Below are 27,038 nucleotides of genomic sequence, written 5' to 3' on the forward strand. Positions count from 1 at the left end.
ACCTATTATGGTGTGTTTATGTTGCTCAAAAAGTTTCGAAAGATGCATGTGAACTTATTCCTTTACGCAATTATTATTTAGTATAATTTTTAGATAACAAAAGATTCGAAAAGGTTACTTTACTGTATGAACAATAATTTTGTTGAGGTGAAAAGAGATTGGTAGTAATGGGGAATTAACAACCCCATTGCTAGCAATATACCCTATCAGGTCGACTTCCACACGGTTCCTTTTGGAAACCATTGTGACCGATTCATTGTTGAATTAGTCATGACGGGCCAACTGACATGCTTCACCTCCACCTATCAACCCTCACTGGTACCCCGCCAGCATATTACCGATAGCGCAGATAAGGTTACCATTCCATATTATCCATTCATCCATTCCATATTGCCGTATGTGCCTCAGCATAGAATGAGCCACTCCTTCCTTTTTCGAGGGTGTCACAAGAGGCGATTAAGGAAGGGCGAGGGATGGGCAGCAGCGTCTCTCTTAAAACATCTTTAAAAGACAAACTGCGGTTGCCAAACCCACCTGCAAAGCGTGGCAACTACTAGCAAAACTCCCCTTATGGGGAAGGCTTATCAGCATATGCTGGACATATCCAGCAGTAGACAGAAGGCTTATGAGTTTACACATAATTTAATGGCTGAAATAATAATAATAAAAATCATCCATTAAAAAAATTCAGTTGTTTTTACAGTTAGTCATAAAGGGACCAATACCAAGTTGCAAGTTTCAAAACAAGATATATATGAATCTGAACAACTTGCTCTAAATAGTAAAATTGAAACATTCAATTTATTTTGAACTTTTCTTATATATTTTTTTTATTTTCTACCAAAAGCTACTACTAAGATATTGTAAAGAAGATCACTGGGTAATTTCTCATCATCAGTTCTCGTCAATAACATTCTGATGTGCGTTGACCTTTGTACCGGTTTACTGATAACCACACATTAAACATGCCCATTGACCTACTAACTTAACCTTGCAACTTCTATGTCACTATTAAAATTTCCCAATTTCTTATCGTCATAAATATACCTATAATATATAAATAACATCCAAAATAAATAATATTCCAAATATCCTACTTACTATATACTAATAATCCGGCCCGACTGCGTACGGGTAGATAGAATTTTCGAAAATAATATTGTATACAGCCTATGTTACGCGTTGACTTTGATAAAATAGCATTGAAGATGTTTTTTTTTATATCGCTCGAGTAGTTTTTGAGTTTGTACATTACTAACAAACAAACAATCAGATCTTTCCTCTTTATAATATTAGTGCATCATGCATTTTATTAATCCGGATCAAAAATCAAAACTATGGGCATTAATATATATTATTTGAGCCTTTTAATTTATATTGTTTGAACTTTATCATTTCTGGTAGAGAGCATTGTAATTCAAATTTTATGCTTTCACTTTCGTTTTTAAGTACAACTTTAAATGTTATTGTTTGTAAACATGCTTAAATACAATTTTTTTTCTGGGCACAATAAAGCAAATATATATCACAGATGTGTGGTGTAAATAAAGCATTTTCTCTCTCTCTCTCTTTCTTTCTCTCTCTTTCTTTCTCTCTCTCTCTCTCTCTCAGTCTCTCTCTCTCTAATATAAAATGTAGTATATTACTTTATTTCGTAAATATGTCATGCTTATAATCTTGTAAATATTTTGAGTAGAAAAGTAGGTACAATTAGTTTCAAAGCCTAAGGCGATATCATATTCGCCTTTGCAGAACACCATTATATTATACTTAGAAATTATAAAAATTGACCAAATTTACTTTCCTTTAGTAATCATGAGCATGAACTTGAACAAATAAAAAATTATCTCAGTGTAACTGAGAAATCAACTCATCAAAATTGTATAATGCCCCTATTTTAAAATGAAAGCCCCATAGTTAACTACTTTTTATGGATCGTGATGGTACCGTTTTAAGTACTATCAGCATTGAATAATAAGAGAAAGTGAAAAATATTGTGTAATATAATCATATGATTTTTATCTCTATCGAAATGTACATAAAACACAATATCAGATAGTTTCATTAGGATCTTGATAGTTAAGCTTACTTATCTATTTTACTTTATAACAAAACTATATCGCTGTGCGGTCCCGGCATAGAACAGGCTTCTCCTTCGTTTCCCGTAGATGTCGTAAGACGCGACTAAGGGAACATTAACGGTTGAGGGAGGGGTAGCGGTGTTCCTCTTAAAACATCACTAAGGCCAAACTTCGATTGCTAACCTGCCTGCCAAGTGTGGCAACTACGAGTAAAACCCCCTAATAGAAGAAGGCTTTTGTCATAATATAATTTTTCACGGCTCTGGAATGCGCTTCCTGATACCATTAAGAGACTACCAACTAAACTGTCTTTAAAAAAAAAGGTTCATGCTCACTTTTTTACTTTATCCGAGCAATAAGTACTATATATTATTCTCAATTTCGTGCATAATATAGTATACTTTATATATGTTTAAGTATATTTGTTATTTATATCTACTTATTCGTTTATATATGTAATTTTAGTATGTACGTGTATCAATTAGTACCTCATGCAAGTATTCTGACATTTACCTATGATTGACTAGGAGAGAACGCTTTTAACGTTAAGTCCGCTATTTATGTACTAATGAATAAATAAATATATGACAAACAAGCTAATTATATTGCAACTCATATCAAGTTACATTACGAAAAGTTCGCCTTATCAGTCCCTTAACTAGGTCTTGGGGGCTAAGAGCGCGGTTACCCAATGTTTAGTACACTTTTAACCCTTTGCACTCCAAGCTAATAACTCATAGAGGATACAAATAAGACATTAACTTATCAATAACTTATTATAATGTAAACATAATTTTATTATTATTGAAGCCGTTAACTGTCCACTGCTGGACACAAACCTTGCCCGTAAAGAGTGTTTTGCCAATAGTTGCCACGCTCGGCAGGCGGGTTCACAACCGCAGTAAAGCTTTTAGAGATGTTTTAAGAGGGACGCTGCTGCCCATCCCTCGCCCTCCTTTAGTCGCCTCATACGATACCCACGGAAAAGGAACGGGTGTCCCATGCCGGGACACACACGGCGGTAAACATAATAAACATGTCATCAACACTATAACATAAACACAGACGATTTCGCTTAAGGGCGCTGAGTCAGTAAAATAACCGTGCCGTCGTTGACAGTAGATTTAATGTTAGCATTTTAATATCGTAAATATAGCGACAACGGAGTGTAAAGGATTAAGATATACTAAATGTGTGTGTGTATGAGTGTGTGTACGTGTGTGTGAGTGTGTATGTACGAGCATGTGCGTGCGCACAAGTGCGTATGCATATACGTGTGTATTGTGTGTTTAACCAGTTTGTTAGTATATTTATATGTACACATACATGTAATGCTAAGAATGAGAAAGAGTGTATGGATGTAAACATGTGCACAGTAAGGATTAGGATTTCATTAAATTCTCAGTTACCTCATAATGTAATGAGAGTAAATAATTTTTTACCAATTTAATAGCCCGTGATGAAGGATAATACTACAATATATTTGGCAACATTTAAGTATTTTATTGTATAAACATAGATAAAGAAAACGGCTGTAAACAAATGTAGTTTTAATACTTGGATCACGAATTATATATGTATTATTCTCTTTGTTAATAGTTTCAAGTGATCAGGTTGGCGGAGTAAATTTATAAGAATCTTCAGTTATAAATAAAATGAACTGCAAAAACTTCATTCTGTTTTTAATGCAATATAAAATGGCAAACAAGCTGATGGTCCTCCTGGTGGAAAGTGTTAGTAGTCGACAAGTACAATACAGTTACAAGTTACAATAACAAGTGCAGTACAGTTCTTAAATAATATTATAAACATCATTGATATTTTTAATAGTAACCTGCCAAAGAAACGGCTCTGAAATATCTGGATTCGGATTAAATACTTTTATTATAATTTTGTATGTTAGCACACTAGGTTTTTGTTGTCATAATGTTATAATTATTTTTAATTAATAAGTAAAAATAATAAAAATGGAATAAATCGTTTTAATTGATGAAACCATAGCTGATATTTCATGATGCACTGATCCACAAATTATATAACAGTTAGACTTGTATTGCGCGACTCGTTTCTAGTAAAGTTCCATTGCCTAAGAGACAGGCTTTATGCAATAGGCTTTGGTTGACATTACACGGTTCAGATTCTTGTAAGTAATTATGAGAAATATTACTGAGGAAAATACATATTAATGTGCATTATAAATATCCTAGTCTCATGTCTAGACGATGTTATAAGAGATAATGTATTGGAGAAAACATATAGGTAGAGATAGTAGGTAATATATATGATAAACTATTATGTTATCTAAATTTAAGGTGATACCCAAATATGTTTGATTTAAGTATACGAGTATAGATAATTGTTAAGTTACAAAAAGTATAAAAATAGATGTTATCACAATTCACTTAACTGTTCTAAATTGCGGACTTCTGATTATGGAAATAAAACTCACTTTCTAGTAGATGGCATGGCTAATTTTAAATGTAATTAACACTACCGTGTTACTTCCAATTATTTTAATTTTAACTTATAACCTTACAAGGAAATTTTACTCTCGGCATATTGTTAACATATATTTCCGGGTAGTTCGTGACAGTTTGACACAAGAATTACAATTAAGAATATGGTATTTTATTGTATACCTTTATTATGATATTAAGGAATACATATACCATGCTCCGTTACTTCTTGGCTCAAGTATAACTAGTAATAATATATTTATGTAGAAAAGACGAGTTTATAGGCATTTTGTGGGTGGGTAGGTATACCCGTCCCAGAATTGTCTGGTGCCCTGTCCACCCCAGGATGTAAGTGCAGCGGCACAAAGACGTACTGGAATATAATCCTAAATGGACAAGTTTCTTGTGAGGATAACAATTATCCTATTGCTGATTATTTTAAAATGCTTCTAAACTACTATGTAAATTATACAACTTATTTAAATATAAAGTAGAAATGAGTAAGATTTACTTTTTTTTTGCATTATTAAAATTATTTTAACCAAATACCTTAGTCATAATGTAAATGGAGCGATCCGCGTCGACTGGAACCTCCAAGGTTGAATTCGATTGTAACCAGTATGATCAGATGTTACATAAACATCGACTTCGCTTTTAATTTTACTCGCGTATCTAATACTATTGATATGCTGGTGGGTGTTATCCTTAATCTATGATACCGGTAATTCGGATGTACAGAGTACTTACCTAATCTTAAAATCGATTGATTACGCGAGTATGTAAGTCTATGTTTGTTTTTAACAATTATGGATGTTTATGTAGTGTATGTACCTTACCAACTTATTTCTTTTTTTGTTTCAAAAGAGTGAAATTGTGAATTTATGTTTTTCTTTTATGCAACTTAGAATGACAAACAAACTGACAGCCCATCTAATGGAAAGTGGTAACCGTCGCCTATAGACATGAGCAGTACCATAGACATAATAGACTGTTTCGTCCATGATACCCCATGCGTTACCATTCCTGAGTATTTAAGTGTTATTCCTCTGTAGCCTGTAAATTCGCTGCCATATCCCACCCTTCAAACTGAAACAGTCATGCAAATACAACTGTTGCACAGTAGAAATACGAATGGGACATAAGTGCCCAAGCAAACAACTTTTGTATAGTCTCCCTCTGGTAGTGTACTGGTAGTGCAAGTGTTTGTACAATTTGTTTTAAGGCTGAATTCAACTGTTATCTGTATGATCAGTTATTATATAATCACTTTGCAAGCTTTTAATTTACTTATGAATACCATTTAAATGCTGGTAATTCATTTATTGTCTTCGACCGTTTTATTGATTAGGTAAGTCATTATTTGTTCTTGACGATTGCGTATATTAAAAGTCGGTACATTAACTTTAGGAAATAAAAGTTCCAACTTATAGTTTTATATTTTTACGTATTTTTTAAATTTTTTTATAAGTGAATATTTATAGTTTTTTTTTTTTTTTTTATTTGAATCTCCAACAAGCTGACGGTCTACATGTTGGAAAATGGTAACATTGTCTAATGATAAACATCATAGAATGTACATCTAGTCATATAGTACATCTTATGCATTGCAGTTCCTAGTATTATACTACTGTATCCTGAAGTATCCCATTCTTCAAATTTAAAAACCAAACAAGGGCGTGACGGAAATATGAATTAAACAGATGATCAGAGGTACCCTTTAGAGGGAGACTCTACAAAATTCGTCAGCTCGAATCTCCCTCTGATGTTATTAATGATGATCTTATTAAAGTAATTAGATTATTAATGATGATATTATTAAAGTAATTAGATATAATATTACTACTTAATACATATATACCTACTACATAATAAGGTATTCTTGTACATCCTTACTAATATTATAAACGTGAAAGTGAGTTTGTTTGTTACCGTATAACGGCTTAGCCAATCACTAGAAAATATAGTATACATGAACTATATGAGATGGAGAAGTATTATAGGCTTCTTTTTATCCCGGTCAGTAAACGTATCCTGGTCACGAGGTCGAAGCCGCGGGTAAAAGATTATGTATAAATTTTTAACCGGTTTTTTATTTTGTATTTTGTGCTACATTAATGTGTGATTATATTAAATATTCTTATAGCGCCGAGTGAATTTGGATGATTATTTTTTAATTGATACAAAATGAACGGATTCAATTACATGTAATTGCCTTATAGGTACATTATTAAAAATAAATTGGTTTAATTTACATACCTAATGTGATTAATTTAAACAGACTGTATATATATTTTTTATGCAAATGTAAAAGACAAACTAACTGACAGCTTACTGTCGGTGGTAACTGTCGATTACAGATTTAAACGCCCATATGGGGGGCGCCTATAATATCTCTCACGTATAAATAGGCATAAGGGACAGTTCTTAGGATTTATTTGAAAGGTACTTCGTACATCACATCGAAGGCCAGTCATGTTAGCATAACTGCTTAACTTCAGAAATACGATTAGAACAGAGCTATCCATAAAATAACTTTTTTACTCTCTGGTAAAAAATTTAATGAGTTTAATATTGTATTTTACCCCTTGAATTACAAGTATTATTACCACCCAATGGGAAGACTTATGTTCAGTAGCTAAAAGATAACGGCTGATATGATGATGATGATGATGATGAGGTACTTAATTCGTCTATTTTATTTGGGATCTAATAGAGTTTTGCATATTACACGATACCTTTACCAATTATGAACCTAATATTTTTTTTAATGCAATCAAATAGAGAAGTTGGTTTATTGATTTTATCGTTACATTTTATTTCATTTCGTTGCTTTTGTTGAATTAAATCATAAACTATAATATCAGTAAAGTTTTAAGCAATGTTTACTTATTGGAAACCTTGAAAATTTAACATGTACCAGATAATCAAGCGATAATCAGATAAATGTTCTTCATGATCAAGGCAATGTGTTGACCTAAATTTTGATAAGCAAAAAAACTAGGTGAAAAACGAAAGATATGGTGCATGAAGTACGTACGACTTGCACATTTTACTATTATAATATAAACATTTACTGTAATAAACCTTTGTTTATTGGTGGAATTTATTATTTTGTTTTTAATTAAGAATTAAAGCAACATCATAATACTATAACGGTTATAATACATTCATTAAACGTTTATAACGGATTATTATATTTATTATAAAAAGAATATATTCTGTAAGAAAAAAATGGCAATTTTAATTAGGACAAATATAGGTATAGACTGATATAGGAGTAAGTCCTATTGACTGCAAAAAAAAAAATTAAGGTCGGATCAAAATTGTTGATGTTATTGTACGCAATATTTTTTTGTGATAAATCATAAACACAAAAAGTCAAAACGAGACTCCATTTGGACTCGGCTGAAAAATAAAATTTTTATTTATTCTAAACTTCATACATTAGATTATCTGTTTTAAATACTTTATAAACAAAAATATAACTTTACTAATTAAAATGCATCTGTGTTGTGTGTTAAGATGTAGTATAAGTTTGGAAAGATCTACATATCTCTCAAAATAAAATATACTCATTTAAACTCTAATTATAAAATAAACAAGAAAACTAGAAGCGAAGATTATTTCCTATAATTCAAGGCTTATTTACTTTGTGCTCTTGACTCATAAGTATTTGAATAGTTCTAATTGAGTCACCTGAGCGGAGTGGGCGCAGGCGCAGCCTTGCTAAAACATAAGTGTACGCAAGATATACATATAAGGTTAAGAGTGGGCAGGACTCGCCGACCGTTAGCGTCGAAAAGGCACTTTAGTTGATTTAAAATTTTAAGTTTGTGTGTGCCTCTGTCGTGTTTTTGAAATAGAGGATTAGAACTGTTGTTTCGAATGGAATAACAGTTCTAAACCGAAGGATGTATTGTTGATTGGCCATTTTTTTATAGGATATACGTGCTTATGTACCCCTAGTTGCGTCCATTTATTAACGACAGGAAATTCATTCTCTCACTTACTTTCTTTCTTTCTTCAGAATCTAAATAGTAATTTAGATTCTAAAGGTCAAGCTGTTATAGAAAGTTTTCAATTTAGTTTTAATCCGCGAATAGTTCAAATCTTACACAAAGACGAAATTTACCGATGAACAAGGTAGAGAGTATTATGCTATTTAAAAAAAAAACATCCAAATTTCTTCTTTAATTTAATTGGTTAATTCAGTAATCTACATTTTAATATATAACAATAAGACCTAATTACTTTCCTTGTTGTTGAATACAATGAATACAGCGAATACGCTGTTAACTATCCACTGACGATCATAGCCTCCCCCATAAGAAAGATTTTACCAGTAGTTGCCACGCTTGGCAAGCGGGTTGGCAACCGCAGTTAGGTTTTTGAAGATATTTTAAGAGAGACGCTACTGTGAATCCCACCAGCTTCCATAGTCGCCTCTTACGACACCCACGGAAAAAGAAGGGATGAATTATTCTATGCCGGGACCGGTTATCAACCCGTCTACCAAACGTGACAACTACTTCCAAACCCTAATCCTTTAGAAACATAGAAACTGATTGTTATATATAAATTGTCATTATATATAGGTTCCTTTATATAAATAGATACTCTTTATTGTTTCCTTCAATAGATTACAACAGTAAACTTATTATAAATATAACATTTGACAGTTTTCGTTTCAAACCATTTGAATTCGCCGATGCGAATTCAAATGGTTTGAAATTTGAAAACAGAATTCGATAATTCTGTTTCAAATGAATGATTAGGAATTGTTATATAACCAAGTAGGTAGTTATATGATCTGGGATTGTCAGAGTGGGTGTTATATGAAAATGTAAAAATTATGTAAGCACTCCTATGTTGCGGTCGAAATAACAAGAATCAGATGGAAAGTGGTAACCATCACTTATATACGGGATAGGGAGTTGCTGCTTTCTATCAGGTGGATTGCATGTTATTACAGATTATATGGTATCTCTATGGTAAATAACCCTCATGAGGTATCTATAGTGAATATACACATAGTTTCTCTTAGAACAATTATTGCACTACCTTTCTTCGTATTGTATGGATAAATGGTCCATACTGACTCCCTTATTCAGGGGGAAAGAGATTGTTAGTGGATAGTTAATAGCCCCATTGCTAGCAATATACCCTCTCAGGTCGGCCTCCACGCGGTTCTCCTTGGAAACCATCATGGTTAATTCTTATCGAATTCATTATGGTGGGTCAACTGACCTGCATTCATTCTGACCTATCATTTTCCACTGGTGCCTCGTCGGTGTATACCGATAGCGCGGGCGGGGTTACCATTCCATTTTCACCCATTAAAAAAAATACCCCTAATTCATAAAAACTAAATCCTATTACAAATCTATTTTAGCTATAGAAATGTTTTGTCACTAGGGATTGTAGTATAAAATAAAGAGACAAAACAGTTCAATGACTAAAATAGGTTAATGAGATGTTAGACTATTTTATGAATTAAAACGTAATATTATAAAGAGGAAATCTGTGATTGTTATGTTTGTTTGTTTGTAATGGATAAACTGTAAAATTCCTTAAATGAATAAATTTTTTTTTACCTATATAAAGCTATAATATCGGCGAGTAACATGCATTATAAAAAAAATTACATTAATGTAAACCAAGTAAAAAATTAGCCTATGAAAGCTAACATAAAATAGTAATTTATCTTTCTATCTCTTTGCAAATGCGAAGCCGAGGCGGGCCGCTAATTAATATATGTAGTCTGAAACATGTATAAACCAGAATATCGCTATTTTCAGAAAATTATAGTCTGTATCGATATTTATTCTATAACCAAATACACATTATTCATACTGTTCTTTTTTTAAATGATTATAATAAAAAAAATTACAATTATAACAATAATTACTTTCTAGCAACGACCTCCCGTGTTACGTCAGATGTTACAAACATTTTGTCGCGTCTTCCTTAATAAAATTGTCTGGGTGTTACGTCTCATAAATTGATTATTCGGTTTGCGGTTGTCACAATAACTGGGCATACGTAATTGCATTAAAGCAAGTCTTGTATAATAGTGCCATATCATAATAGGATAATCTTTATGAAAAGTCACTAGTTCTTACTTGCGACTTCGTCCATGTAACCAGGACACAAATAACTTACATAGGAGAAGAACATTTTTCATTAACCCAAATATGTGTACACCAAATTTCATAACAATTAGTTGAGCTATTAAGTTGCCAAAAGGTAACAAACAAACAAACCCACCTCTGTATTTATAATATTAGTAAGGAATATTTTACAAGTAAAATATAGGAATTCGCTAATTTACGCAAATAAAATATCAAATATTGAAAAAAAATTCGGCAAATTTTATAAATCGATTATCTTTTGTTTATTTTTTTTTTATTTTAATATGCAAAATTATTATCTTAGTAAAACCACAGTATAAATAAAAGTATTGAAAGTAAATGACGTGTGACACTGGCATAGAATGGGCCAACCCTTCCTTTCCCGTGGATATCGTAATAGGCGACTAAGGGAACTTAGTGGTCGAGGGATGAGCAGCAGCGTCCCTTTTAAAACATCACCCAAGCTTAACTGTGATTGCCAATCCGTCTGTCAAGCGTGGCAACTGCTGGTGAAACCTCCTTTTAGGTAGAGGGTTATGTTCAGCAGTGGATAGTTAAAGACTAATACGATGATAACTAAAATTAAAACTGAATAGTTTGAATATTTAATAGATAAGATTAAAGAAAATTATTTTACGTCAATATATCCTTTGTGACACAAGTGAACTTCCAAATAGTTAATTAATATATAATAAAAGATTGATTAAAATGAATAGATAATTTATGTTTTTAAGCAACTTAAATGTTACGTTTTTAGTATATTATATGATATTATAGGGAGAAATATATCTCTGCTGTGTTAAAAGACAGATGTTTATAATTTAATTACTGCTATTTGCTTTCCGCGGATTTGCTCGCGTTTATTATAATTATCATGTGTTACATTAGGGTATAACTTATCTGTATTTCAAATTTCATTCAAATTAACATCTAAACGTCCAAAATATCTTTACAAATTTTCACATTTATCGTTAGGATTACACAAATTACCACAAATAATCGTTAGGATTTACATCCTAATAATTATTTATATAATTGCTGTGTTGCTGTTTTTTTTTCCTAATTTTTATGCAGCGAAACGTTAAATTACTAGTATTTCTATCAAAGTGACTCCTGTTATTATTTTGTTTAGTAAGTAAAACGAGGAGTCGACATGAACTGTAATTAGCATACACCATTACAAACCGAGCTTCACGTAAACACTCCGCTGCGTTTACTTTCACCTATTGCATTTCCACGCACCAATTGTTGGCAACACCTGACCTGACTTAATGGAGATTGTTTATATCTATTTTTTTTTTTATATTTGGAAAAAAAAATTAATTAGTGGTCCTTGACAGTACGTTTGAACCCTTTTTTTTAAATGATATTCTGTATGATATTGCAATATTATGTTTATGTTTATTCAAAAATTATTTCTAATATTAAGTAGTCCTTTAGACTGTCATATCATACGTAGCGTTTTTAATAACTAAAAATTTGAACACTCACGCCGAATATTCGCACTGTGGTATGTTTATGGCAGCATGTTTTATTGTGCTATATTTCTTACTATACTATTTGTTATTACAATTAACAGGATTTGTTTGCATCTTACGTGAAAATTCTGCAATCGATTTTGATGATACTTTTTGCAATAGTTTATCGATTATTTATTTCAATTCGCATTACTTTTAAGTATGAATTTTATATAGCATCAGCTTAAGACCCAGTTGATGGATAGTGGTAACCAGCGTCTATACAATGGTGTTCTTTTTTTATTGAATGATAATGGAATGGCAACTCCGCCCGCACTAACAGCATACGCTGGCGGGGCACCAGTGAGGGATGACAGGTGAGAATGACACCTGGGATTCAGAACGATGATTTCCAGGGAGGACCACGTGGAGGTCGATCTGACAGGATATATTACTAGCAATGAGTCCGCATTACTAACAATCTCTCTCCTCTATAGAATGGTGTTATATCGCTGTATTATGTAATTATGAACTGAATGTACTGTGGTATCTACATGTGGTATATGGAATCCCAGAGCATTCTGTGGTATATTCTATTGTGGTATTTCTGAGCTGCGACATTGGAGTGGTATATAGTAAAAGGATGCTGTTCATGTCTATGTATGTAAATCTATGGTTCATCGATGCGACATATAGTAGAAATACGAATAGAACAAAAATAGCCATGGTGATAACTTTAGTGCAGCTAATTTTGAAAACTATATTGCTAATTTATTTTGAAACAAAAAAATTATAAATAATGTTATCAATAATATAATATGCCACTATGTAATACGAACACGTGCCAATTGTTCAAGTTTAACAAGAACGAGTCACTTGCATCCAAGGTCGGTATAGAAGTAGAGCGGTATGTCATTCTTGGTATTGAATATTCACTATATTTTATACTTAGTCGAGACAAAGTACAAAATATAGTAAATATTCATGCCGCAAGTATTATATTTATTATATTTGTTTATCTATACGATAAAAAGATTATGCTTGCATACTGATTGACTGGTTCATCATCGCTGAACAAAACTACTAAAGGTATAAAAACGAATAATGCATATTAGATTCTTTGTTTACAGCAAATGAGGAATATAAAAGTATTTGTTTGAATTTTTTTTAAGAAGGTAAAAAGAAGATTGCAGTTGTAATACAGGAGTGAATTTAAAAATTCATATTCTAGTTTTTGTTTATGAAACTTAATACCCTTATTACTTTATTAATGACCAATGGGGTCTAAGTTAATATGAGACGTACCCCTTATTTTAATAACTTTAATTTTTACAAAAATTAAAACATCAATGATAAATATTTATTATCAATTTATTCAAATGTATTTTTAAATATTAATACATATGCTTAATAGATACTCACATTATCGGAAGATATCGCGCTATCACTCAACGAAATACCAAAAACGCACAGGCAACATAAAAGCGCACTGATTTTGCGAACCATTTTGCACAGATATACACAAAAAAAAGAACAATTATACAAGATATATTTCAGAACGTGTCACTTTAATTTAAATTTAGAATATTGTTTATACTTTTATAATTTAAATCGTAAATGAGCGTGCGGCGAAAGCTGCGCGGTCGAACACGGTATGGAAGGTGAGACGTGAATGTGTCGATTTTTGAAAGGCCCGCGTAGGAGGGTTTCCCGCCGATTTCATTCGACCGCGTTCCGTTTCACGCATTTATTTATATTTACTTTATCTATCACATTACAAAAAAAAAATTGGTACACAAAGTATGGTACATTTTTGCATTTATCTAAATAAAATATGTAGTAATAGATTATGTCTTATTATTAATTCAAGTTTTTATTTATTAATATCATAATAACAAACTTAATTTAAAAGAATGTTTTGAAGAAATCAACGCACATTATTAATTCGAATCATTTTCATCTTTTAAAGTAATGTGCTTTGTAATAATTCTGTTTGATTTAAAATAAGAAATATTCGACATATATCATATTTTGTTGAATTATCCATAGATTAATGATACCCAGATATTTTTATATTAACTAAAATTATAAATTAACGACAGTACCTGTGATAATTTAATATCACAAATAAACATCACAGAGAAAATAATTACTCCGTTATTTTTAGTTGCGGCTCTAACCATACACTGAAGCAAATGGAAAATAATTCAGTGACACCACTGGTCCTGCAATGCGCAGTGGTAAAGAGATTTATATACTTACTTATTTGTTACGCGATAATTCGAAATTCAAATTGTTTATAATTGAATGGGGATCCGTTTTAGTATAGGTAGCGGAGAAGATAACGTTTTAAATGAGGAAAGACATTATATTTTTAAATAATAGTTATAATGAATCGTACAGTATAATTATCTTATTGGGTTTAAAACTCAGGTCAGGTATCTTTTAATTTTAAACGTAAGCAAAGCCGTCATAAATTACTACGATATTATCTTAGATTATAGAACACTAACAAAAAATAATCAGCATATTTGACAACTAGTTGACAAAAAGTTGACCCATTGTTAATACTTAATGCTCTATTTATATAATCTAAGGATATAATTAATTATATAATTTAAGTATTTTATTATTATATGTATAACGTAATAAAAATATTTATGAAGGCGGCGCGATCCTTTTACACTCTCAGACATATTTTTGCAAAGCTTGACTCGAATTTTGGGACGGGCACCAGATAAGTTTAAGACAGTCAGTCCCCTCCCGTATTACGTATACCTCTATAGTAGTTTTAGAATAACATAAATGATAGTTTTTTTTTCTTTTTACTTGAGTAACTTATAACCTAAAATTGCTCATTTATTGTACTGCATATGGTGTTACTAAATAATAGATTAAATACGCACATAGAGTTAATATTTTTTAACCGCAGTTCTACAAATTCGATGAGGCTTAAATTTTTCATCGGCCTTAATATTCTTTACATAGGGCGATGAATGTTTTAGAGCATATTTATCCAAAACAGCACAATTTTAAAATTGCATGTCTTATAATTGGTAACAAACTATTATTTTTTTATACAACTGTGGTGGCAAACAAGCATACAACCCGACTAATAATAAACAATTTTAGTGTAGCCTATGGACGCCTACAACATCAGGGATGTCACGCGCGCTTCGTCGACTCTTACGAAAACTTTAATACTTGTACGCCCTCTCTGAAAAATCCCATGCTGTAGTCTCTAGGGAACTACCTACCTCTATTCGGTGCGCTCAAACTCTTACTAGCTTCAAAACCTCTGTTAAATCCTACTACCTCTCACTTTAGTACTATTTTCCTGTGTTCTCTCTTCGTATTCCTTCGTAATTTTTTTTTCTGTTGTGTGTGCTGTTAAGTATGTGTATGTTATGTATATATTTAATTGTGTATATATTATATATGTGTGTGTAGGTATGTATGTATGTTTGTATATAATAATATTGCGCCACCTACCCTTTGTCTTTTTCTCAATGTCTTCTACCCAAAGGTTGTCTGGAAGAGATTGCTTAGCGATAAGGCCGCCTTTTGTATCACTTCTCATTAATATTTACTGTATTTGTTATTTCTCTTTTTACTTGGTGCAATAAAGTGTAAATAAATAAAAATAAATAAATTACTTATTTATTAATATTTATTATTTACAACATTATTAATGCTATAATTTCAAAGGACACAATCTCCTATACGAAAAATATATTTTTAAATTTCTACTGTACAACTAGATATGTCGTTTACTCTTTTTGTGTATATTCCTTCTTAATTACTAAAGTATAATACATATATTAAGTGTGAACAAGCCCACTATCGTTTTGTACTTGAATACTCTCCTTTCATATAAATAATGTAACATTGATATAACAATGCAGACAAGTCGACGTTATTTGTAATGACGAGTTATAAAAGATACGTAAACAAATATACATACACAGATAGTATTATTACTTCTAAGATACGAGTAGATATTACACAATACTTATAAATTACAACTATCTCCCAATAATATTTAATATGTGACAAGTCTTTGTACAGTGCACACATCTCGAGTTCCTATTATACCTATTTTTAAATTACTTCTCAGATATATTGTATCGTTAAATATGAGAGGAGAATGGGTAAACGATCCGGTTGTTCAAAGGTTCAGAGAGTATCTAAAAATTCCGAGTGTTCATCCAGACATAGACTATGGTGAGGTCTAATTTTATTTAAATTATTAATTTTTAATACATATATTTTATATATTACATATACATTTAGATGTAATATAAACATACACTTATATTAGTCTAATTTTATTTTTATAATATATGAATATATTATTACTTTTTGTATTTCCTCAATTTAATAATGCACCGCCTACTTATTTCTCGGTTTGCCCTATACTTGACTGGTAGAGAACACCATTCGGTGTTAAGTCCACCATATATATATATATATATATATATATATATATATATATATATATATATATATATATATATATATATATATATATATATATATATATATATATATATATATATAGTTTCACTGTGCATTAAAGTTTAAATAAATAAAAAAAAATATTTCAAGCTATCTGCATAAAATGTGAAAGTGAGTTTGTTTATTGTTTACTAGCTTTTTGTCCATTACTTTGTACGCGTGAATTTTAGAAGCAGGAAAACTCATGGAACCAATGGAAGACTACTTTAGGATGGCATATCAAGATAAAACATACACCAGAATCTCTCGACCATTAAGTTTCCTTAGTTGTCTCTTACGACACCCAAAGGAAAGGAAGGAGTGGTCCGTTCTACGCCGGGACCACACGGCAGTAATAAATTATGACTAACTGGTTCTTTGTTATTACTAATAATAAAAAAAAAGTCAGGTATGCGTTGAACTCACATCCAGGGTTCCGTTCATAAATATATACGGGTATAAATATGATGATGTGGGTTGCAAAGGTGCCGTGTGGTCCCGGCGTAGAATAGGCCACCCCTTCCTTTTCCGTGGGTGTCATAAGAAGCGATTAAGGGACGGCGAGGTCCATACAACAACGTCCCTCTTAAAACATTTCCAAAGCCCAACTGCGGTTGCCAATCCGCCTGCCAAACCTGGTCGCTACTGGCAAAACCCCTAAGGAGAAGGTTTATGTTCAGCAGTGGACAGTTAAAGGCTGATATGATGACGATGATGATGCCTGTATAATATGTATTTATTTTAGATTTTCCGGTTCTGAAATTTCGGTCGTAAGGGAGTAGGGGAATAGTATTTTTCTACCGTGAAGCAGTTGTGTTTGCATGGCTGTGTTTCGGTTTGAAGGGTGGGATGTAGCGTGAATTTACTGGGTACAGAGGAATAACACCTGAGTCCTCAGGAATGGCAACGCATGGGGAGTATCATGGGCGTAACAGTATACTCTGTTGTGTCCATAGTGCTGCTCATGTCTATAGGCGACGGTTACCACTTTCCATCAGATAGGCCGTCAGCTTGTTTGCCATTCTAAGTCGTATAAAAAAAAAAATTTCGAACATAACTAAAAATAAATAAAAATCGGACGGACAGACAAAATCACGCCATAAGGATTCCTTGTGTACCTTTTTGGTATGGAACCCTGAAAAGATTTAAAAGTATTTTACTACTGAAACAAAGATTCTTTTCCCTATATGTTTTACCATATATGCTACAATTATAGTATATGTCGTATAATTATGTTTATACAGGAGATTGCGTGGTTTTTCTCAAGCAACAAGCCAACGAGATAGGTTTACCGGTGACTGTTTACGAGCTGGTACCCGGAAAGCCGATCGTGGTGATAACTTGGACTGGTCTACAGCCAAAAGACTCGTCGATATTGCTCAATTCTCATATGGACGTAGTCCCAGTTTATGAGGTAAAGACAGAGAACACATCTATAATTACTGATAAGACCATTCGTGTACATGAGATATTTATTAGATGATATTGTAATATTAATAATCTCGTGTGGTCCCGGCATAGAATAGGCCAGGCCACCGCTTCCTTTCCTGTGGGTGTCGTAAGAGGTGACTATAAAGAGCGAAACATGAGCAGCAGCGTCCTTCTTAAAACATTTCCAAAGCCAAACTACGGTTGCTAATCCGCCTGCCAACCGTGGCAATTACTGGCAAAACCTCCCTTTTTTTAACGTCTGGAAAATGCTTTATGCAGACCCATACACCTTGTGGGAGGTGAATGGATACTGTGGGAATCCCCCCGTAAGCTGTACCCACCAAAAACCAGACGATATACCCTCGAGGTGCCATATGTCGGAGACGTGGGTTCGCTTTCGCACTCACAACATCTCCGACGGTAGCGACCCGCCCCCTGATGGTAAGAGCAGGTCTCCTCTCTCAAGATATGGTGGATGGCGTGCTCACCCTACCACTCGGAGGATGCGCCGGTATATTAGCACATCCCCCAGGGACTGGCAAAACCCCCCTAGGGGAGGCTTATATTCAGTAGTGAATAGTTAAGAGCTGATATGATGATGATGATTATATTGTAATATGGTTTTTTTTGCAACTGCGTATGGCAAACATACTAACGACCTACCCGATAAATAGTGTTTCTTTTTATGTATAATAATAGAGGAATGGGCATCAGCGTCTCTCTTAAAACACCATTTTTTTTTAATGGATGACAATGGAATGGAACTCCGCCTGCGCTATCGGTATATACTGGTAGGGCACCAGTGAAGGATGATAGGTGAGGACGAAGTAGGTCAGTTAGCCCATCGTGACGAATTCAACAAGAATTGTTCACGATGATTTCCAGGAGGAACTACGTGGAGGTCGACCTAATAAGGCATATTGCTAGCAATGGGGCTGTCAAACTCTATTACTAACAATCCCTTTCCCCCCCTTAAAACACCATTAAACCCTTAACTGCCTAACTTAGTTGCCAACTCGCTTGCCAAGCGTGGCTACTATTGGAAAAAACCTCCCTTATGGGGGAGTCCTATGTTTAGCAGTGGACAATTAACGACTGGTACAATAATGATAATGGAATGATAGCTTCGTTTGCACTGAAGATAAACGCTGGCGGGCACCAGTGAGAGTTGATAAGTGAGGATCAACAGATTCAGACAGGGGGCATAGTGTACTCTGTTATATCCATAGTACTGTTCCTGTTTATAGGACGGGACGGTCATCACATTTCATCACGTGGGCCGTCAACTTTGCCAATCTATGTTGTTTAAAAAAGTTTATTTTTCTGACCTCATTAACAATTATGGTTTCGAAGGGGAATCGCGTAGAGGTCGATAAGATATACTGTTAGTAATGGGGTTGTTTGACACTATTAATAATAATTCTTTCCCCCCGATAAAAATGGCAACAATAAAACAAATAAAAAATGCTTTGAAACTCATTTCTGGTAGCTAGTGTTGCTGTATGCCTCGGTAATCCATGATTTCAGGTAAGACATGATTTAAGCCCAATTTCTAATAACTCCTTATCAGAAATTGGGCTTAACAACCCCATTTCTAGCAAAATACCCTATCAGATCGACCTCCACGCGGTACCTTCTAGTAACCATCGTGATTAATTTATTGTTGAATTCCTCATGATGAGCTAACTGACCTGCTTCATCCTCACCTATCATTCCTCACTGATGCCCCGCCAGTGTCGACCGTTAGTGCAGGCAGGGTTACGATTTCATTATCATCCATAAAAAACTCGTAATTTTATTGTCATATATCTCGTCCTTCAAACACAACAGTCATACAAACAGCACAGCTGCTTGATGCAGACGACTTTTATACAATGTATCGCTTTAATAATTTCTTTTACAATATGGACGAAAATGATGAAAGTAAATTAAGTAATAATTTATGAAAGATATTGTTTTTTTCATGAGTTTTTATTCAATAACATAATACAAGTTATATTTAATCTTGAAGGTGAAATCTTTACTACTTTATTTATTTATTTATTTAATGTTTTATTGTATACATGAATAACACATAAAAATACAGAGATAAGCAAGCGGCGAGAACTGTATTATATTAGTAGCATCATTTTATTTTGATATTTAAAAACATTAATTTATTGTTTGTTTTTGAACAAAAAAAAAACAGATGTTTCTTCATATTATCTATATGTAAACAAGACGTAAAGCTGTAATACAGGTAGATTGCATTTATCATTATTTAATTTAATACTTGTATAACGAGACTCCATAAATATTAGCTGATAATGGTAGTTAAACGTAGTTATTTATTGACCAAGTTTAGATATTCACTTTATAGAAGGCATTTCATAACAACGTAATTTGATGAAAGACCAAAGGCAATTGTAAGGAGACGCTTTTAATTTTCCGCGACAGTACTGTGAATTTATGGACTTCCACAAAAATTATCATCTTATCATCTCAGCCATTGTCTGTCCATTGCTGAATATAGGCCTCCCCCATAGACTACCATAAGGAACGGCCACCTGCCAATCCTGAGCCACCTACATCCATTGGCTCCCTTCAATGTATTTAAGGTCGTCTCTTCATCTAGTGACGCGTCATCTTACACTGCTTTCGCCCATATGGATTCGTCGCTCACGAACCTTTCTTTCTTATTAATTATCTGTTTTTCGAGCAATGTGACCAGCCTATTGCCACTTCAGCTTGATTTTCCTTCGGACTATGTCGAGTACTTTGGTTATTCCGTTATCTTATTGTAGGAGTATAATAGAACTTCAACTCCAGATATTTTATTCAGTGTAAATATTCTTTCACAGGAATATTGGTCGCATCCTCCTTTCGAAGCTGTTATAACAGACGATGGGTTTTTGTACGGGCGCGGAACACAAGACATGAAAGGAGTGGGTATGATGCATCTAGAAACGATCAGGCGGCTGAAAACTGCCGGAGTGAGGCTGAAACGAACCATTCATATGTGTTTTGTGCCTGGTAAGATTGAAATAATTATGTGCACCGAAAAACATTTTTATTCAAATAGTTTTTTTTTTTTAAGTTATATTCCTTCATCATCGTCATCATCATATCAGCCATTAATTTTTCACTACTGAACGCAGACCTCTCAAAATCAAATCTCAAAATACTGGCAAAATCCCGCTTATTAGGGAAGTCTATATTTCTTTATATTCTTTCCTAAAAGGACGATAATGCACCTGCAATTTTTCTGATCTTGCGGATACTCATGGCTGGCAGTAATTACTAATCATCAGGTAAGCCGCATGCTTATCTGTCCCTCTATGTTATAAAAAAAAGTTACGAGTATATTGCAATTATTTACATCGCTTTATTCACATTTCGAAAATGTCCAACTAGTTTCGGGTTGATAACGACTTTGATCAAGTCCGAAATTAGTAGAGTAATCACGAAGTTAATAGTTCAGTAATGCCGATATAAATAATTGTAGTACCTATCTTATTTAACTAATATAATAAATTTGTAACTAGACAATGTCTATACTTAGAAAATATTGAAGAAAAATTGATGTGAAGATCTTAATAGAAGCAATAGATTATAATACTGCTGTAATATCATTTTTATGTTTAATGACCCCTATTATATTTTTTTCATTTACGTCATTTTAGACGAAGAAACTGGTGGTACAGACGGTATGCGAAAGTTCTCCGAGTCCGAAGTATTCAAGAAACTTAACGTGGGTTTCTGTTTGGATGAGAGCATGCCCAGCTCAACTGATGCGCTGATAGCATTCAACGGTGAAAGAACTAGCAGACGTAAGGACAAGAATTATTATATGTCAATTTTTAAAAACAAAGAATTTTCAATGTTTCTGATTAATAATATTATTCATAAAATGGGTATGTTCCGTATAAATCTACAATTAAAAACTTATTTCATATTTTACTTTGATATTTTTGAAAATACTTCTTGTCATCAAAATTCAAATTTTCAGCGACAGCAGTTATTGCACGAAAATCATTTTAGTTTAAAGCCAAAGCACTTTTTGAAGAATGAGTCAGAAATATAGGAAAATTTTTCAATCGTTTTTGTAAATTGACAGACAATTGCGACGCTAATATTATGAACGCTCACGACGGAAATGTCACATGTATTGCATTAGTTTCAATGAAACATAATCCCTACTAGGAGTATGCAACATTGCCTAAGTTATACCAATTAACCTACTTCGTAATGATTTGCCATTGACGTTTGGAAACATTTCTTACACAAGTGATATGCTACGACTATTAAAGTTGTTTCTTGCATATTATCTTCATTATTTCATCCTTCCTCTATGAACTACTGAACCCAGACTTCCCGTAGACAATCCCATAGACAAGTGACAAATAAATTTATCGATACCTTTTTCAACTGATAAAAACAAATTAAACAAAATACATTATCAGCATGTTAAAAGAGCGAGAGGGTCACATCGAGTCTTTTTAAATGGAAAAAGAGGGAGAGAGTCCAAATAAAAAATATCTCTTCGTCCTTTAGTCAATGATACTGAGAGTCATCCCTTAGTTGCATCAAATAACTGAAATAAGGATAATCCAGAAAAAAAAAAACATTTATTGTACATTTGTGTTCATATGAAAAATATTTGAAAGAATTTATATTTATCGCATGTAGTGACCTAAACTACTTATTTGATGGTCTAAAAATGTAATTTTTAATAACAATAGAGTAAAACTGTTGTTATTTAACAACAAGCCCTAATACTTCTGCTCTAGAATTTATTACAACGAACAATTAACTAAGATGTGCATCTACGAGATGTTGCATTATAAGTTTACTAACTTGAATACTAGGTTAGTTATTTGCCAACAAACCATGTACCGTACTTAAATGTTACAGACGATAAAAATATGTTTTTAGAATGTAGACACAGTTCTAGTAGAATCAGAACGGGGCTAACAACTTTGTTAGATAAGGTTTCAGAATCCTAAGTTTTACACCATAAAATTGTACAGAAGGCACCTCATATTTACTCATTAATGCTATCACGATACAAGAAACTTGGAGTCGTTCTCTCTCAGTTTTAGGTTTTGATGATAAAATCGATTCAATATTAGGCATAGGTCATATCTATATGCATATAAGGGGGGCCAGGTGTGCTATGCCAATTCCAGAATCTTATAGTGCCATCTTCAGAATCAGGAGCGATGCTTTTAACTATAAGCAAAGACATGTGTAAAAATACATATATGCCCCTTTTTTAACGAGACAAGCCCGGCAAATGATTCCTCTTTGGCAAAGAATTTAAATTGTTTTTTTTTCAAGATATCGACATTATTGTGTTATATTATTTTTTGCGAAGTTTCACTCACTTGTCAATAGAATTTAGAATCTGCGACATTTAATACATAGTTTGTGTATTTATGAGGAACGTTATTTAATTTCTTAAATATTGTTTCTGGATTTAGAATTATTAAATTCTAATTTGTAAATATCTTAAACAAAAGTTCCAATTCATTATAGAAATCAAGATCACATGCAAAGGAGTACCTGGGCACGGTTCATTGCTTGAGTCTAACACTGCTGGCGAAAAAGTGAGTAAATACTCGTATAAATTTTCAATTACCTTTAACTATAACTTTCGTTGGCATAAGATCTAAAGATTATGTTTGAAAGAATTAAAAATATTTTCTAGATAATTGAAATTTGTAAACAACAAAACAGTGGAGTCTTACAGATATGTATACCATGCATACACGATAAACATGGATATCACCTACCTGATATACTATGAGAAGTGTAGAATTCTTCTCGCATCTCTTGTGTTTAAGATTGCTCTGAGAAATTTATTTTAGTTTTGCCAAAAAAAAAAAAACACTAAAATTATTAGTCTTCTTAAAAAATCTGAAAAACATTTCAATAGCTAAAATAGAGCATTATTAAATACTTCTATTTTTGTGGAATATTATTGTCGTTGCTTGTTTTAAATATGTTTTAAACTATTTCCAGTTACACTATATAGTTAACAAGTTTATGACACTAAGAGCAGAGGAAAAGAAGAAGTTGGACAATGGAGCGGCTCTTGGTGAAGTGACTACTATAAACTTAACACAAACTGAGGCAAGCGAAAAGTTCATAATGTATCTATATTAGTAAAATGAGTCGCTAGTACAGCTAGACCAATGCCGATAACATTTTTTTTTAAATATTCTTTTAAGTTTTAAAAAGATTTTTATCTAGAGCAAAATTGGAAAAAAATCTTGGAATTATATAAAGATTCCATTTTCCCCCATATAAATTTTTCTATTGAAGACGTTTGTTAGATCAGCTAGTAACAGAGTATTTATTTATCGATAGAAAATATTTACTCCAGTTACGCGGACGAGGATGCGGACAAAAGCTACTCTAATCATAAATCTGATAAATTCTCTTCCAGTCGTCAATGTATAATATCGCCATGAACCATCCACTGCTGAACGTAGGCCTCCCCTGCTGGAGGGTTTGCCAATAGTTGCCACGCTTGGCGGGTAGGTTGGCAGCCATAGACTTTGGTGATGTTTTAAGAGGGAGATTGCTGTCCATCCTTCGACCATCAAGTTCGCTTAATCGCCTCTTATGACACTCACGAGAAAGAAAGAGGTGACCCATTCTGTTCCGGGACCACACAGCGACTTCCTTCTACTTCTCGTACTGTACTGTAAATTTGTTTTTATCGATTTGCCCTAGTATGTGTGATCTGTTTTAGAGCAAATTATTAATTTACTGTTTGTATTGTTACTTCTTGATAGAACTTCGTTATATCATATCATAATCTTTTTTTTTATACAACTTAGAATGGCCAACAAGCTGATGGCCCACCGGATGGAAAGTGGTAACCGTCACCTATAGACATGAGCAGTACCATGGACATAACAGAGTATACTGTTTCGCCCATGATACCCCCTATGCGTTGCCATTCCTGAGGACTCAGGTGTTATTCCTCTGTACCCAGTAAATTCACGCCATATCCCACCCTTTAGACCGAAACACAGTCATGCAAACACAACTGCTTCACGGTTGTAACACAAGTGGGATAGAGGTACCCAAGCAATCGACTTTTGTACAAAGTATAAAAATTGTAACTGTTACAGGGCGGAGTTCAAATAAACGTGCTACCAGAAAATCTATCCGTATCATTCGATATCAGAATCGCTCCTGAGTACGATCACGACGCATTTGAAAAAATGGTACCAAAATCTAAATTATTAATTTTTTATATAATTTTTTAATAAAAAAATACCTAGACAAAAAAGCATCTCAAGCTCCTCTCATAAACGTTATTCTCATTCATAAGCATAAAGGCATTCGAGTTAATAATATTTTTTATCTACAACGCTTATTTTATTTCAGATTATTAGGGCTACTCATTGAATATTGTTTTTGAATCTATTTCTTTTATTTTTTTTTTAATTTATATAATCTATCTTCGTCATAAAACTTGATAAATGATTGGTCTAATTCTTTTCGATATATATGGGGATGTTAAAAATTTTAGTATCCAAATAAGCTTCTAACGCAAGATATAATTGTTTTGGTTAATAACACTGCAAATATTTTTCAACAAGCAAATTCTGGTAAATCAGTTAACACGTTCCAAATTTTTATAAGAATAGAATAATATCAAAACAAATTTAATATAAGATAATTGGAAATATTCCATAACACGATTCCATTAGGCTTATTTATATTTTGTTGTACTATTTTTAAGATAATTAAAAATAGTTTTAAATCTAATTAATTTACCACAATACCTTTTATACTATAAAATTTATTGGAAAACTTTTCAGATAACGAGATGGTGCAAAGAAGCAGGTGATGACGTTATTTTTGAATATATCGTTAAAAATCCGGAAGTAAAAAACACTAAAATTGATGGTACTGTTCCATTCTGGAATGTTATTAAAACAACAGTTGAGAAAATGTAACTAACAGTGTTAAAATTATTATTTATATCTACAAAAAACTAGAAAGGTTATTTGAATGATTTTAAAATGGGGATAGTCTGCATTATGTGTATGTCAGAATGATATACACAAAACTATTTACTATTTTTACCTTTATCAAGCTTAAACGACGCCGACACTTTCGTATTGAGAGGTTTGATGTTGGTCCAATACAAATTATACCAAACTGAAATATTTTTTTTTATATATATATATATATATATATATATATATATATATATATATATATATATATATATATATATATATATATATATATATATATATATATATATATATATATATATATATATCATTTACTGGGATTCATTATTGGCGCTTGATAAAATTTTTACCTTTTTTTTTATTTGTTGTTACTACATAAATTAGTATAAAATTATATTTTACAGGGGCATTGTTATCAACTGCGCGACATGTCCAGGAGCAACCGATGCCCGTTATGTTAGAAGACAAGGTGTACCAGCAATAGGACTAAGTCTCATGACTAATACTCTTCCATTACTCCATGCACATGACGAACGAATTCACGTGCAAGTCTACAAACGAGGCATTGATATTATGGAGAAAATAGTGTTAGCCGTAGCTAACGTTTAAGTGATAACAACTGTTACTATTATAAACAATACATATTTATTATATATATATTACTGCAAATAAATTGATATTGTAATATTGTAATGAACTTTGTTTCATTTATAATCATAACTCCAGTTTGCGAGTTTTATTCGTCGAAGTCGTTCCTTCGTCTTATGTTATGATTTGCATTTTTACCGTTTTTTTCATTTTCAAATTTATGTTCTTTGTTCGACGTTGAAGTTCGACTTTTATCGTCTTTCGTTTTGCCACGTGCATTTCCATCATCTTTATAATTATTTAATACATTTTTTTACACACCTTCCTTTACGCTATAGAAGTTATTAAATTAGCAAATTTATTTTTCTGAGTTTTTAACTAAAACACCTTTGAAGACAGAAGTAGCAATTTGTAC

The 27,038-nt window shown here is 32.5% G+C and overlaps 2 protein-coding genes across 5 annotated transcripts in view; one reads left to right on the top strand and one right to left on the bottom strand.

The window, feature by feature from the left end:
* Positions 1 to 13,812, bottom strand: part of LOC113511601 (general odorant-binding protein 70) — a 34,631-nt gene extending 20,819 nt beyond the window's left edge. The window contains exon 1 of one of the 2 annotated variants that reach the window (XM_026895253.3): positions 13,548 to 13,812. In XM_026895253.3, coding sequence (XP_026751054.1) covers positions 13,548 to 13,631 — 84 coding nt within the window. In that variant the 5' untranslated portion in view covers positions 13,632 to 13,812. Of the gene's footprint in view, positions 1 to 5,086; positions 5,196 to 13,547 lie in introns of those variants that run through there. The other variant, XM_031913671.2, reaches the window with a different exon arrangement.
* Positions 13,813 to 16,152: 2,340 nt separating this feature from the next.
* On the top strand, positions 16,153 to 26,728 carry LOC113511706 (aminoacylase-1-like). Of its 3 annotated transcripts, none has more exons than XM_026895405.3 (9): positions 16,153 to 16,349; positions 17,867 to 18,036; positions 20,894 to 21,065; positions 21,716 to 21,862; positions 23,571 to 23,641; positions 24,057 to 24,167; positions 25,178 to 25,273; positions 25,874 to 26,007; positions 26,440 to 26,728. In XM_026895405.3, exons 1-9 carry the CDS (start codon positions 16,262 to 16,264, stop codon positions 26,642 to 26,644), a joined length of 1,194 nt encoding a protein of 397 aa, XP_026751206.1. In that variant the 5' UTR covers positions 16,153 to 16,261; the 3' UTR covers positions 26,645 to 26,728. The 3 variants fall into 3 exon arrangements, with proteins under 3 accessions (XP_026751206.1, XP_031769516.1, XP_026751207.1); XM_031913656.2 differs by having other exon boundaries at positions 25,874 to 25,961; XM_026895406.3 differs by having other exon boundaries at positions 25,874 to 25,898.
* The last annotated feature ends 310 nt before the right edge of the window (positions 26,729 to 27,038 follow it).

This window comes from Galleria mellonella, unplaced genomic scaffold (genome assembly GCF_026898425.1).
Source record: "Galleria mellonella isolate WM207_F2 unplaced genomic scaffold, CSIRO_AGI_GalMel_v1 utg213, whole genome shotgun sequence".
Lineage (NCBI taxonomy): Eukaryota > Metazoa > Arthropoda > Insecta > Lepidoptera > Pyralidae > Galleria > Galleria mellonella.

Coding starts and splice junctions, on each gene's coding strand:
- LOC113511706 (XM_026895405.3), top strand. CDS start 16,262: ATGAGAGGAGAATGGGTAAACGATCCGGTTGTTCAAAGGTTCAGAGAG. Junction 21,066..21,715: donor TCATATGTGTTTTGTGCCTG/GTAAGATTGAAA, acceptor ACGTCATTTTAG/ACGAAGAAACTGGTGGTACA. Junction 21,863..23,570: donor CGGTGAAAGAACTAGCAGAC/GTAAGGACAAGA, acceptor AATTCATTATAG/AAATCAAGATCACATGCAAA.